At 42.2% G+C, this 13,907-nt stretch overlaps 1 protein-coding gene across 3 annotated transcripts in view; it reads left to right on the top strand.

Annotated features, from left to right (window-relative positions):
- Positions 1 to 146: 146 nt before the first annotated feature.
- ncaph2 (non-SMC condensin II complex, subunit H2) overlaps positions 147 to 13,907 on the top strand; it is a 38,339-nt gene continuing 24,578 nt past the window's right edge. Inside the window, exons 1-9 of one of the 3 annotated variants that reach the window (XM_052033614.1) lie at positions 147 to 257; positions 946 to 1,120; positions 6,184 to 6,285; positions 6,804 to 6,859; positions 7,781 to 7,862; positions 8,321 to 8,392; positions 9,211 to 9,290; positions 10,122 to 10,276; positions 12,449 to 12,535. In XM_052033614.1, coding sequence (XP_051889574.1) covers positions 1,013 to 1,120; positions 6,184 to 6,285; positions 6,804 to 6,859; positions 7,781 to 7,862; positions 8,321 to 8,392; positions 9,211 to 9,290; positions 10,122 to 10,276; positions 12,449 to 12,535 — 742 coding nt within the window. In that variant the 5' untranslated portion in view covers positions 147 to 257; positions 946 to 1,012. The remainder of the gene's footprint in view (positions 258 to 945; positions 1,121 to 6,183; positions 6,286 to 6,803; positions 6,860 to 7,780; positions 7,863 to 8,320; positions 8,393 to 9,210; positions 9,291 to 10,121; positions 10,277 to 12,448; positions 12,536 to 13,907) is intronic. The other 2 variants (XM_052033615.1, XM_052033613.1) reach the window with 2 other exon arrangements.

Raw genomic sequence — 13,907 nt, 5'->3', positions numbered from 1 at the left:
CGACCACCTAATGTTTTCCTTGTTGATGGAGTCTCCGATGTACAATGTTTCATCCTATGGCAAATACCGTCCACGCCGTTTTAGTTTCACCCGGCGGCCCAGTGGTTGGGTCTGGATTGTGCGCATGCGCGTTCCGTGCTGGTTATCGCGCGGGAAAAACAAAAAATGGCGGCGGGCCGGAGCCTACGGAATTAACGGAATCGTTGGGCGGGAGCGGGAACCGAGGCTTTGGCGGCTTTGCACCTCCCTGTTCGTAGGTCTCTGCCTTCTTCGTCCTCTGCGTTTGTCCTACAATACGCCTGTGTCTGTTTCCCTGAGTTTGAGGTTTTGACTCTACATTGGTGTGAGTGTGTTGACTCTTGCTCCAGATCTGACTTCCCCTCCTGTGTATTGTGTCCGACTCTCTGCAGATCTTTTCATTCCATCTGCCTGCAGTCCACTGTCTGTCTCCCTCTGCCTGACTGGCTTTGCTCTCATTTTTTGAAAGTTTGCTTTTACTTGATTATTTGACATCTTGTCTTTAGTTCCGAGGGTGTGTTCATCGTCTGCAAACATTGTTTTCAATCTGCTGAGGCTGACCTTCGCCATTCTTCTGTTTTCTACTGTTTTTGTTTTGTTTAAGTTTTCAGCATTTTCATTATTCATTACTTTTTAAGATTTTTATTTTACCTCTTTCTCATGGTTAATGCATGCGTTTAGGATTCTACTAGTTGCAACTTAAACTGCTTGTAGGGGGTCTGTTTGTGATTGTTGTATTTGTCATTTTTTTTAGAATGCTAATACTTTTTAACGTCTATATGCTGCTGGTATTCTTGTTGGCAATATTAATTTCAGATCAATAAATACATATAATCTGAACTGATAACCACAAACTACTTTCAGATTTAAATCTACCCTTCTTTCTGATGTTTCCCCCTTATCTCTGAATTCTCTTTCTTTCCACAGATACTCTGTGACCTGAAGAGTATTTGTTTTAATTCCTCATCCATGGGATTTCGTGCTTGAGTGGAAGATGGAGGACGTTGAGTCACGATTTGCACATCTTCTTCAGCCAATCAGAGAGCTGACAAGGAACTGGGAGATTGATGTGGCAGCTCAGCTGGAGGAGTATTTGGAAGAGGTGTGTTCTTTGATATTGCAGTAGGTTACTTGTTCTCCTGCAACAAAATACATTAGCTGTTCTCTTTCTGATGTTGGAGAGGGTTCAGAGAAGATTTACGAGGCCGATTCCTGGAATGCAAGGGCTTACATACGAGGAGTGTTTGTCGGTTCTTGGACTGTGTTCATTGGAGTATAGAAGAATGAGAGGAGACCTCATAGAAACATTTCAAATGTTGAAAGGATTGGACAGAGTAGATGTGGTTAAGTTGTTTCCCTTGGGTGTCCAGGACAAGAGGGCACAGTTTTAGAATTAGAGAGTACCCACTTAAAACAGATGAGGAGAGATTTCTTTAGCCAGAGAGTCATGGATTTATGGAATTCTTTGCCACATACAGCTGTGGAGGCCCAATCATTGTGGGTGTTTAAGGAAAATATTGATAGGTATCTAATTAGTCAGGGTATCAAAGGATATGGGGAAAAGGCCGGGAATTGGGGCTAGATGGGAGAATAGTTTAGCTCATGGTGAAGTAGTTTAGCTCATGGTGGAGCAGACTCGATGGGCCAAATGGCCTATTTCTGTTCCCTTGTCTTGTGATCTTTCTCCAACACCACAATTCCTTTAGCTTTTGTTTTCTTTTTGAGTCTACCTATGGGGTTATCATAAAATTGCTGACACAATATTCCATAGCAATCCAGTACTTAATTGTTTACTTTTGGAGCAGAGAAGGCATTTCTGCATATGTGATTAAAGTCTGCTCTCCGCAATTTAATCTCAATTTCTTGATATCGGTCTATAGATTTGAATATGTCCATCAGACTGTTTAAAAGAAAGATATGCATTCATATATTCCTTCAAACTCTGTTCAGCCAACAAATATTTTTGATAGTTGATATTTTTGTAACTCCTATGATATAGCAAGTAAAACAGCTTGTTGGCACAATACAAGCTCCTGTATGCAGCAACAGGGTGATGGCCAGATGATCTGTTTTAAAAGGTCTAAGCTGAAAAAAGGTATCTGGAAATTGTTACGCCACCTTGCTACTGTACTGCAGCTCTCCCTTAATAATGTGTTGAGTCACTAGTCTTGAACTGCTACAGTCTTTTTGGTGAAGGTATTCAGATGGTGCTGTTGGATTTTCATGCACAAATCTCTGGAATGGGACATAAGCTCAGAATCTGACTTGGCCAAGGATGGCACCAGGTGAGCTACAGCTGATACACAGTATACAATATAACTTCAGAGTGAGGATCAAAAATATTGCACACAAGGTTAAATTGATTGTCATCCTATTCAAGTAGCTGTGTGCACAAGCATCAGATTAAAATATGGGTTTCTGCTTTTAAAAGACGCTTTTCCTACTAAAGATTAACGAGGTCATGTCATTTTTTAAAAATTCATTTTTGGATCCTGTGTGTTGCTGGCAAGGCTAGTATTTATTGTCCATTTCCAACTGCCCTTGAGAATGTAGTGATGAGTCAGCATCTTGAGCTGTTGCAGACTTTCTGGTGAAGGTACTCACCAGAATAACAGGTATACCACTTTGGATACTGTTGGGGGAGACGACAAACCAGGTCTCTCTTGCACTGAGCCTGGTTGTATGGTGCAGAAGGGAAGGAGGGAGAAGAGGAGAGTGGTAGCGATAGAGGATTCAATAGTAAGGGGGGCAGAAAGTAGATTCTGTGGACATGAAAGAGACTCCTAGATGGTATGTTGCCTCCTGGGTGCCAGGGTCCCTTCAGAATGGTGTAGACTCAGATCGGGTCCACAGCATTCTGAAGGGGGAGGGTGAACAGCCAGAGGTCGTGGTACATATTGGTACCAATGATATAGGTAGGAAAAGAGATGTGGTCCTGAAGAGGGAATATAGGGAATTAGGTAGGAAGCTGAAAAGCAGGACCTCAAGGGTAGTAATCTCTGTATTGCTCTATGTGCCACACACCAGTGAGGGTAAGAGTAGGTTGATTTGGCACATGAATGCATGGTTGAGGATTTGGGGCAGGGTTTCAGATCTGTGGATCATTGGGATCTCTTCTGGGGAAGGTACGACCTGTACAAAAGGGATGGGTTACTCCTGAACTGGCGGGGGACCAATATTCCTGCGGGCAGGTTTGCTAGAGCTGTTGGGGAGGGTTTAAACTAGTTTGGCAGGGGGATGGGAACCAGAGTGATAGGTCAGAGCTTGGTGCATTTAGTGTACAGGTAGATGCAGAGTGTAGAGAGTCTGTCAGGAAGGATAAGCAGTTGAAAGGGAAAAATTGCAGTCAGTTGGACGGGCTGAAGGCTGACGAACTTAGAGCATTAGTAAGTACATGGAACTATGACGTTGTGGCCATACAGAGACTTGGCTGTAACAAAGGCAGGAATGGCTGCTGGATATTCCAGGGTTTAGATGTTTCAAAAAGGACAGGAACGGTGGTAAAAGAGGTGGGGGTGTGGCTTTGCTGATCAGGGACAGTGTCAGAGCTGTAGAAAGGGAGGGTGCCTTGGAGGGATCGTCCACTGAGTCGGTGTGGGTGGAAGTCATAAACAGGAAGGGAGTAATCGCTGTATTGGGAGAATTCTGTAGACCCCCCCCCCCCGATAGCAGCAGAGACACTGAGGAGCAGATCGGGAGGCAGAGTTTAGAAAGGTGCAAAAATAACAGGGTTGTTGTCATGGGTGATTTCAACTTCCCTAATATTGATTGGCACCTTCTTAGTGTAAAGGGGATAGATGGGGCAGAGTTTGTTAGGTGTGTACAAGAAGGATTCCTGACACAGTATGTGGACAGGCTGACTAGAGGAGAGACCATATTAGACCTGGTACTAGGCAATGAGCTTGATCAGATTTCAGATCTCGGTGGGAGAGCATTTTGGAGACAGTGACCATAACTCCTTGACCTTTCCCATCGCCTTGGGGGTGGGAGAGGAGCAGACGATATGGGAAAGTATTTAATTGGGGGAGGGGGAATTGTGCTGGTATTAGGCAGGAACTTGGGATCGTAAATTGGGAACAGATGTTTTTGGGGAAGTGCACAATGGAAATGTGGAGGTTGTTTAGGGAGAACTTGCATGGGGTTCTGGATAGGTTTGTCCCATTGAGGCAGGGTAAGGATGGTAGACTGAATGAACAGTGGTTGACATGAGATGTAGAATGTCTTGTCAAGAGGAAGAAAGAAGCTTACCTAAGGTTTAGAAAGAATGGATCAGACAGCTCTGGAGAGTTACAAGGTAGCTTAAGAATGGACTTAGGAGAGCTAGAAGGGGGCATGAGAAGGCCTTGGCGAGTAGGATTAAGGAAAACCTCAAGGCATTCTACACGTATGTGAAGAATAAGCGGATGACTAGAGTGAGGGATCAGGGATAAAAGAGGTAATATGTGCCTGGAGTCAGGTAGGGGAGGTCCTTAATGAATACTTTGCTTCAGTATTCACCAGTGAGAGAGACTTTGATATTTGTGAGGATGGCGTACAGTAGGCTGATACGCTAGGGCATGACGACGTGAGGAAAGAGGATGTGCTGGAACTTTTGAAAAACATTAGGATAGATAAGTCACTGGGGCTGGACAGGATATATCCAAGGTTATTACGGGAAGCGAGGGAAGAGATTGCTGCGCTTTTGGCGATGATCTGTGCATCCTCACTGGCCACAGGAGTAGTGCCAGATGATTGGAGGGTGGCAAATGTTCCTTTGTTCAAGAAAGGAAGTAGAGATAACTCTGGGAATTACAGGCCGGTGAGCCTTACTTCAGTGGTGGGCAAATTACTGGAGAAGCTTCTTAGAGACTGGATTTATGGGCATTTGGAGAAGCATAGACTGATTCGGGATATTCAGCATGGCCTTGTGAGGGGCAAGTCGTGCCTCATGATCCCGATTGAATTCTTTGAGGATATGACAAAGCACATTGATGAAGGTAGAGCAGTGGATGTGGTGTATATGGATTTTAGTAAGGCGTTTGATAAGCTTCTCCATGATAGGCTCATCCAGGTTGGGAGGCATGGGATCCAGGGAAACTTGGCTGTGTGGATTCAGAATTGGCTTACCCATAGAAGACAGGGTGGTTGTAGATGAGCATATTCTGCCTGGAGGTCGGTGTGGAGTGGTATTCTGCAGGGATCTGTTCTGGGACCCCTGCTCATAGTGATTTTTATAAATGACTTGGATGAAGATGTGGAAGGGTGGGTGAGTAAGTTTGCTGATGACACGGTGGTTGGTGTTGTGGATAGTGAAGGACATTGATAAGATGCGGAGCTGGGCTGAGAAGTGGCAAGTGGAGTTCAACCCAGAAAAGTGTGAAGTGACACACTTTGGAAGATCGAATTTGAAGGCAGAATACAAGGTTAATGGCAGGACTCTTAGCAGTGTGGAGGAACAGAGGGATCTTGGGGTCCACGTCTATAGATCCCTCAAGGTTGCCGTGCAGGTCGATAGGGTTGTTAAGAAGGCATATGGTGTGTTGGCCTTCATTAGTCGGGATATTGAGTTCAAGAGCCGCCAGGTAATGTTGCTGCTCTATAGAACTCTGGTTAGACCACACTTGGAGTATTGTGTTCAGTTCTGGTCGTCTCATTATAGGAAGGATGTGGAAGATTTAGAGAAGGTGCAGAGGATATTTACCAGGCTGCTGCCTGGATTGGAAAGCATGTCTTATGAGGATAGGTTGAGCGAGCTTGGGCTTTTCTCTTTGGAGCGAAGGATGAGAGGTGACTTGATAGAGGTGTACAAGATGATACGAGGCATAGATCGAGTGGACAGTCAGAGACTTTTTCTAACACAAGGGAACATAAAGGGGACATAAGGTGACTGGAGGAAGGTATAAGGGGGATGTCAGGGGTAAGTTTTTTTACACAGAGTGGTGGGTGTGTGGAACGCACTGCTGGCAGAGGTGGTGGAGGCAGATACATTATGGACGTTTAAGAGACTCTTAGATGGGCACATGAATGATAGAAAAATGGAGGGCTATGTGGGAGGGAAGGGTTAGATAGATCTTAGAGCAGGATAAAATATCGGCACAACATGTTGGGCCGAAGGACCCGGACTGTGCTATAATGTTCTATGTAAACTCTGTGTAAGCTCTTTTTTTCCTCTCTCTCTCCTGTTAGTTGGACCAGATCTGCATTTCCTTTGACGATGGGAAAACAACAATGAACTTTGCAGAGGCTGCACTGCTGATCCAAGGCTCTGCATGTATTTACAGCAGGAAGGTGAGTTCACCTTAGCCTTGTGCAGTGAAGAAGGCAATGCTGGCATTGGGATGAGAGGAATATACCTTGATCTAAAAAAAATAGACATGAGAATGAAGAAATCAGCTGGCTTTCTTTGGAGCTGTACTTGAATATGCATGCAAATTGGGAGAGGGTGTTGGAATCCTTGGAGGATCTGGTAAGGTGTGCATTGTTCCAAGGGGGGGATTGGTGGTGGCAAGGGGTCAGGGGTGTGCAGGTCCAGGCTGGTAAACTGGGGGATGGGTGCTTGGTGGTCACAAATGGGTTGACCTGGTGGAGGGATATTTGGGGAGCAAAGTTCCAGGAAGTTAACTCTTTCATTCTTGGTCCAAGAATACTTCAAAGTCAGGAAATAAGCTTAATGAAGGCGAAAGCTCAAAGCTGGAAAGTGGAAAATTATTTGATAGCAGCTGAGAACTTCTGAGTTGCTGTGGACTGGCCTGATTGGATTGACAATACTGCAGAGAAAGTTAGGAATTTTTTTTCTTTCTCCACAGGTGGAATACCTGTATTCTTTGGTGTACCAAGCTTTGGACCTCATCTCCAACAAAAAGTAAAGATTCCTTTTACTAACTAACCAGTATTGTCCATAGATTCATGTATTCAGGGAAGTTATATTGACCACCTTATATATGTTAGGGCTCCCTTCTGGTTATCCAAGAATATGGTGTGGATTAAAATCAACCTATGTTTATACAACATAAAATATTACATCCAGTGGAACAGTGAATATTTCTATACAAGAACATTATACAAAAACATTATACAGACGTGATTGCTTTATCCAGGACTGCACCATTCTTGTATTTTCTTATGACATGCAAGCAGGCCATTCAGCCCATTTAGTCAATGCTGAGTCAGAGCAATTACATTCCCCTACATAATCCTGTACCTATTTCCTTTTACATGCCCATCAGCTCCACCCTGATTTTCCTACCAAGTAATTTACAGTAGTCAATTAACCTTACAACTAGCTTTTCTCCCATATTCTTTAGAATATGGGAGAACACCAGAGCACCCAGGGGAAACCCATGTGGTCAAAGGGAGAACATAAAAATCCAACACGCAGGACTGTGAGGCAGCAGCACTATTGACGTGCCACTGTGCAGTATTACACTGCAGAAATGTATAACTAGTACTAGTTAGTACAGGAGCATTAATAGCACTCTTGTGCCATAGTATAGAAATACTACATTCAAGTGATATCCTAGAAGGAGGATTACACTCGGTAACAGATTGTAATGTTGTTGGATGGTTGCATCCAGTAATGCAATTGGTGTCCTTGTGGGACAGATAAGCCCAGTACTGGGCTTTGTTATGGGACCCTTGCATCCTGTAATGTACTTATCAATAGTTGTGGAAGATTGTAAAATGGGGTCAATTGCTCTCTGTTTTCTATAAGCCAGTATGTTATTGTAGTGACAATCTGGCTATAGAATCTGCTTGAAATGTTGTTTTACCTTTGCTCTTTTAGGCGGAACCAAAAGGCATCATCTATTGGGGAGGATGGTACAGATAATGATCTGTCCTTGGATAATCGGAAGGCCGAATGGGAAGTAAGACATTTTGAATCGGGATGCACTTAATTAAAATTTATTGCTTGTGAATGCCTGAATCATAATTTTTAAAAAAAGCCCTACACTTTCAATTGGGAACATCCAAGTGATGTGATTGTCATGTTGAGAGGCTTTCTATGGGACTGAAGTGATGATTCCAGTTCTGAATACTAACCTAGGATTACTATAATTACTTAAGAAGTATGCAAATAGAGCCTGAACTAGAGGGATTAATTACTTTTTAAGGTTGAAATGTACAAATAATGCTCCTGGGAATTGGTTAAAAATGGGATTGTAAATTTAATTGCTCTGCTAAACTGTGTTGGGTTACACGAGTCTGTGTCTGGAATCCAGCACCACAATAGTTATTTCCTGATGTGACGTAGTGCTATACTTGTATTAAAATGCTGGGCATTTGTGATCTTTTGTCATGAACTGTAGAAATGCTTGTTTTCCAGTTTTTGTCTCTTGATGACATTGAATGTCCATCAAAAAACAGCATTAATATGCAGAAGGATGTCAGTTCTCCGGTACGTAAATCTAATTTGTGATTATCCAAATTCTAAATAATGCATCTTGATGTCTTGGCATTATAGATCTTTTCACCTGTGCACACTGCCTTTTCCCTCATCCTAGATTGCAGCCCAGCAATCTTACTTCACCCTTTATTGGTGGGAGTGTGAGCTAGAAATCAGATCATCCTCACCCAAGAGATCCCTTGGGTTGGGTGGAGGGGAAGGAGTTTGAACGAAAAGTATATGGGAATTATATATGGAATAAAAAGAATGTACAAGCAGAGTCAGGATACAGAGGGATCTTGAGCCACAGTAGGAAGTACAATTTACCTCTTTTTAAGAGATGGAGTGGTGGATTATGCTTCTGCAATTGAAGTGATGCAGAGCAATACTAAATTATAAATAACCTGCAATACAAGGTAACAGTAGACTAGAATTCCACCATAGACAGGTGGGGGTTTTAGAAATCGAGATGTAAAGCAAAGAAGTGTCTTTATAAGGGATGGGAGGCTCTCAAAGGTGACCTGATGAGAGGGAACCTATAATAAAACTAGTGACATGTGGAAAAGAAAATTGATATGTTGGCCTGCAAACCATCGGCAGATCAACAATTGCATTCTGATGGTGTACTGTTTACATAGGAATACCCATTGTAAAAAATTTCATTTTAAATGGTAAAATACAAAATTTGAATGTACTTTTGACATTCCTGAATGCAAGGTTTTTGATAGGTTTGGAAGCAGAAACATCACAGAACTTTGCAGCACTTGGTGAGCTGCTGCACCTGAGCTTTGGTTCTGACTCCTGTTTGTTTTCTTCTCTGGATGCTGCAGATTGTGAACATTATCCCACTAACCCCGATAGCACTGGTACCACCAGAAGAAATAGAAAAAAAGAACAACCCGCTGTTCAGGTATGAAATGTGCTGGCACAGACAGATTTGTTTTGCACACCCATGGACTCCTTGCTCATTTGTTTGCTTCCTTCTCTCCCTTGCTTCCTTCTCTCCCTTGCTTCCTTCTCTCCCTTGCTTCCTTCTCTCCCAGCTAACAGATTTCTGACAGCTTCCAGTTGGTTCATCACCTCACCTGCCAGGGTAATGTTTTCCCTCTTTATAATAAATTGGCTGTCAAGAAAAATAGAGATGCCAAGTTGAGATGCTTTTGAGACTGTCAGTTGAATAGGACATTGCTCAAGAAGTTCACAACTAATATGTACTGCAACTGTTGGAGTATTTGATGTTGAGTCCCAGGTTGAAGTTCGCTTAATTTAGCAGCACTGATATCGTGAAAAGAGGGTTTCCTAAATTCAGAATATTTTCACATAGAAATATTCAGGAGAGGTATTTTATCAGGGAGCTCTTCAGGCTGAATTCCAAGAGTGCCACCTGTTGACTGATATGATACTGTGTCAGATGGAGTAGGTGTTGAGTGCTATCTCTTGTGCTAATCTCGGCTCAGATTTTCAGCAAGTCAAGGAGGAGGAGCAAGGACAATTCTCCCAGCTGGTGACCTGCCATGGAGGTGTAAGTGTGGATGTTGGATGAGGTGAGGATGAGGATTGTGTTTTAGCTTGAGGGTCATGTTTGATTAACACACTGTCACTGTCTCACCATGTGAGACCCATTGAATTGGACCCCAGCAGAGAATGCAGCAAGGGAATAGAAAGTATTGAGAAGTAGAAATTGAAGAAAACATTTTCAATCCTTGGTTCCTAATGCTGTTGGTTTTGCTCCTAACTATAGCCGAAGAGGAGAGATCCTGGGCAGTCGAAAGGATTTCCGAATGAACACTTGCACTCCTCACGCCACTGGTGCTTTTATGTTAGAGCTGAACAACACATCACCGATGAACTGTCTAAATAGGCAACAGCAGGACAATGCAGAGCACAATAGGAATGGTAATTGAGTGTATGACTGAAAGCTGGTGTTGCATTCTCGATGAGAATGTCACTGATTTTCAATCCTTCTCTGTACCTCCCATGTTTATTACTGTCTGATTCAACAACTTCTATTTCCCAGTATGTGATTTTCTGCTGTGACTCTTGATATTAATTGTTCTCGTAAACCCATTTCAATCTTTTTACCAAGTCACCTGGGATTTAAACCCTACACATTGCTGAAGATTTCAATTATTTCAATTTCAACATTGGGTTGTCATAGTGTGAAATGATTTGCTAAGGAAATGGCTGAAGCATCGACCATTGCATCTTGTAAATTAAAAATAAATTTGAAGCAGAAGAATATCCAAGGCTAACGGGGGAAGATCACAGTAGTGGATTTTTAAATTATGTTTGATATAAAGCTTTGGCAAGATTACACAGCCTGATATTTGTTTGGGGTTGGTGCAGGACAATGAGGAAAGTGGGGCAGTGAGATTTGTTTGGGATTGTTACAGTAATGATCCAGAAGAGAGGCAATGGACCTCCTGTCCTACAAACTTTAACAGTTCTGCGGTAATTTTAGAAATATCAGCTGGATCACTTAAAGTTCCAAAGAAAGCCAACTGATTTCCTCATAATTAAAATTCCTGACATCAGGAACAATCCATGTCCTTCCTCTGCAGAGGCAACATTTCCTTCCTGTGGTTGAGACCCTGACCTGTACACTAGAGATTGAGTCTAATGTCAATAAAATAGCCTTTTAAATGACAGCTTTATCAGGGAATCCTAGTGTGATGTAAACATGGGGTTAACCAAATAATCCCTGACAAAAATTGAAATAAATTTGTGGAATATCAGATTAAATAAACATGGGTTGTAATTCTTCATAGGGCATCTCTATCGGTCTGGCTATGACATTCCTTGAGAACTGTTTTATAATGGTCCTGAAGTAAAACTTCTTTGAATGTTACGTTGCAACATTGAATTTTGGGAACTCTTGCTGTTCTGTGCAATTAACTTTGAAGTTTACCAATGACCAGTTCTTGCTCATCAACTGTTTCTTAAATCCTGCCTTTGAGCAATGCCTCAGAAACATTACGTCAGATTCTACTTGCACACTGTGATGTATATCCTACCATCATCTCTGTTTACTTGGGTCTCTGACTTGACAGTCGAGGATGAGCCAAAACTACTTCCCTCAAATCACTTGGAGGACCAAAGCTATTGTTTTTTGATTCCAACACAAACTCTTCCTGTTTGAGGTTGAGCTAAACCTATTCCCAACTTTGGTACTGCAGTGACCCCATAATTATCTCCCATCACCTACATGTTCCATGTAAGCTTGTGCTGTTTCAGAGCACTGCCTGTAATTTAATTTGCATTCATCTATCATTTCTGTTGTTATTTGCTGTTTTGCACTGCTTGGTTTTGGCATATTTGTCCTTGTTTTCAAATCCTCCATAGCTATGCTTCAAGAGCACCCTTCAGCTCTACAACCCTCTGAGATCCTGACCCTTCTCCAATTCTGGCAATTATTGTATTGCTTTTCCATTAGCGTTGCATTTTTAACTTTTAAGGCTCTAAGCTCTGGAATTTCCTTCCTCAAACTTGCTGGCTCTTTAACTCCTTTTTAAGATGCTCTTTAAAACATATCTCTCTTGGTAATTTCCTCTGAATTGATGTTGATTGTGAAATGACTTGGGTTGTTTTGCCCTGCGATAAAATAATGTTAGTTGGAAGAATGTCAAAGCCTTGAATGAATGTGGAGGACATTTACTGAAATGGTACTAGGAATGAAGAACATTAGTAATGGAGGGAGATTGGAAAAGCTGAGAAACTCTTAGACCAGAGAAGGTTGAGAGGAAATTTAACAAGTGTAAGAGATGGTTAAAAAGTGACTGTTTCCACTGATGGGAAAATAATGAGAAGACATGGATATGAAGAAATTGGCGTAAGGACCAGAGTGGGTTGAGTTGTTCAGGACTTTGAGCCAGTACAGCTATGATATACATGGCTTCCTGTGCTATATGATTCTTTGAAGCTGGAAATTAACAGGAGGACAGATGTCTCCCAAGGTTGATGCTAGCACTTGCTGAGAACACTGAAGGCTGTGTGAAGTGTGTGGTATGGGTGCAGGCAGGCAACGCAGTTGGATTCTGCTCATTACTTTATACCATGTCTTGTTTACAGGCCTGCAGGATGTTGCACAAGACATGGTGATGGAGAATAGTGACTGTCAAGCTCCTGTTCCAGTATTGCACTTTTCAGATGATATGGGTAAGTATACTGCTCTGAAAAATTTTGGAGCAACTGCTCATCAGTTTGAAAAGAAGGCTCTGAAGGATAAGAAAGGCATCAATTACAATGCAAGCATTGTTCCTGCTTTGCCTGTATTTTTTCTTATTTGTTCACTTATAGGACAAGGACATCACTGGTAAGATCAGAATTTACTGTCTAACTGTAATTGCTCCTGAACTGCAGAGGCAGTTAAGAGTAAACTGCATTGCTGAGGGTGTGGAATCATATAGACCAGGCATGATAAACAGTGGCATATTTCCTTCCCTGAAGAGCAATAATGATGCATATGGGGATTTTGCAACAACCTGGTACTTTCATGTCAACTATTTAATATGAGCACTTTTTATTCCAGAATTTTTAATTTAATAGCTTAAAATTATATTCCCTAGCTGCTTTTTTTAGATTTTAAAGGAACCAAGAGATGTGGTGATACTTTACTGCAGGAAAGTGGTACTGACGTAAAAGATCAGCCATGATCCTATTGAACGGTAGAGCAGAGATGAAAAGCTGAATAGCTACTATTCCTTATATTCTTGATGGGATTTGAACTTTTTTCCATCGCTGTTCAGGCTTCTTGTTACTAGTTGAGTAACTTGTATAAGAAATGGAATGAAGCCATTCAGCCCCTTGTGTTTGCTCCAACATGCAATAAGGTTGCATCTTAGCTCATTGTCACTTTCTTACACTAACCACATTTGCTTGACATCTTAAAAACCGATCAGTCTCCTGGCATATACTCAGCAACTGAGTTTCTGTAGCACTCTCGGTTAAAGAATTACCACTCTCTGGGTAAAGAAATTTCTCTTCATCTCAGTCCTGAATGACCAACCACTTATTCTGAAACTGTGAACTCTGGTTCTAGACACCCCAATCAGGGGAAACATGACCCTTGCGTTGACCCTATTAAGCCTGCTAAGAATGTCATGCAATGCGATTACCTTCTATCCTTCTAAACTCAAGTATAGGCCCAATCTGCTTTTTCTCTCCTCAAACCTGCCATCCTAGGAATCAAGCTGGTGGACCTTTGCTTCATTTCGTGTGCTGCAACTTAATCAAATTAAGTCATAGATTCATTCAGGCACGGTAGTGTAGCTGTTTGCGTAACGGTTTACAGCGTCAGTGACCTGGTTTCAATTCCGGCCACTATCTGTAAGGAGTTTGTATGTTCTCCCTATGTCTGCGTGGGTTTCCTCCCACATTCCAAAGACATACGGGTTAGGAAGTTGTGGGCATGTTATGTTGGCACCGGAAGCGTGGCAACACTTGTGGGCTGCCCCCAGAACGCTCTACGCAAAAAGATGCATTTCACTGTGTGTTTCAATGTACATGTGACTAATAAAGATACCTTATC

This window comes from Pristis pectinata, chromosome 19, assembly GCF_009764475.1.
Source record: "Pristis pectinata isolate sPriPec2 chromosome 19, sPriPec2.1.pri, whole genome shotgun sequence".
Taxonomy (NCBI): Eukaryota; Metazoa; Chordata; class Chondrichthyes; order Rhinopristiformes; family Pristidae; genus Pristis; species Pristis pectinata.
The sequence above is the reverse complement of the archived record's forward strand: the minus strand, read 5'-3'. Positions and strand labels throughout refer to the sequence as shown.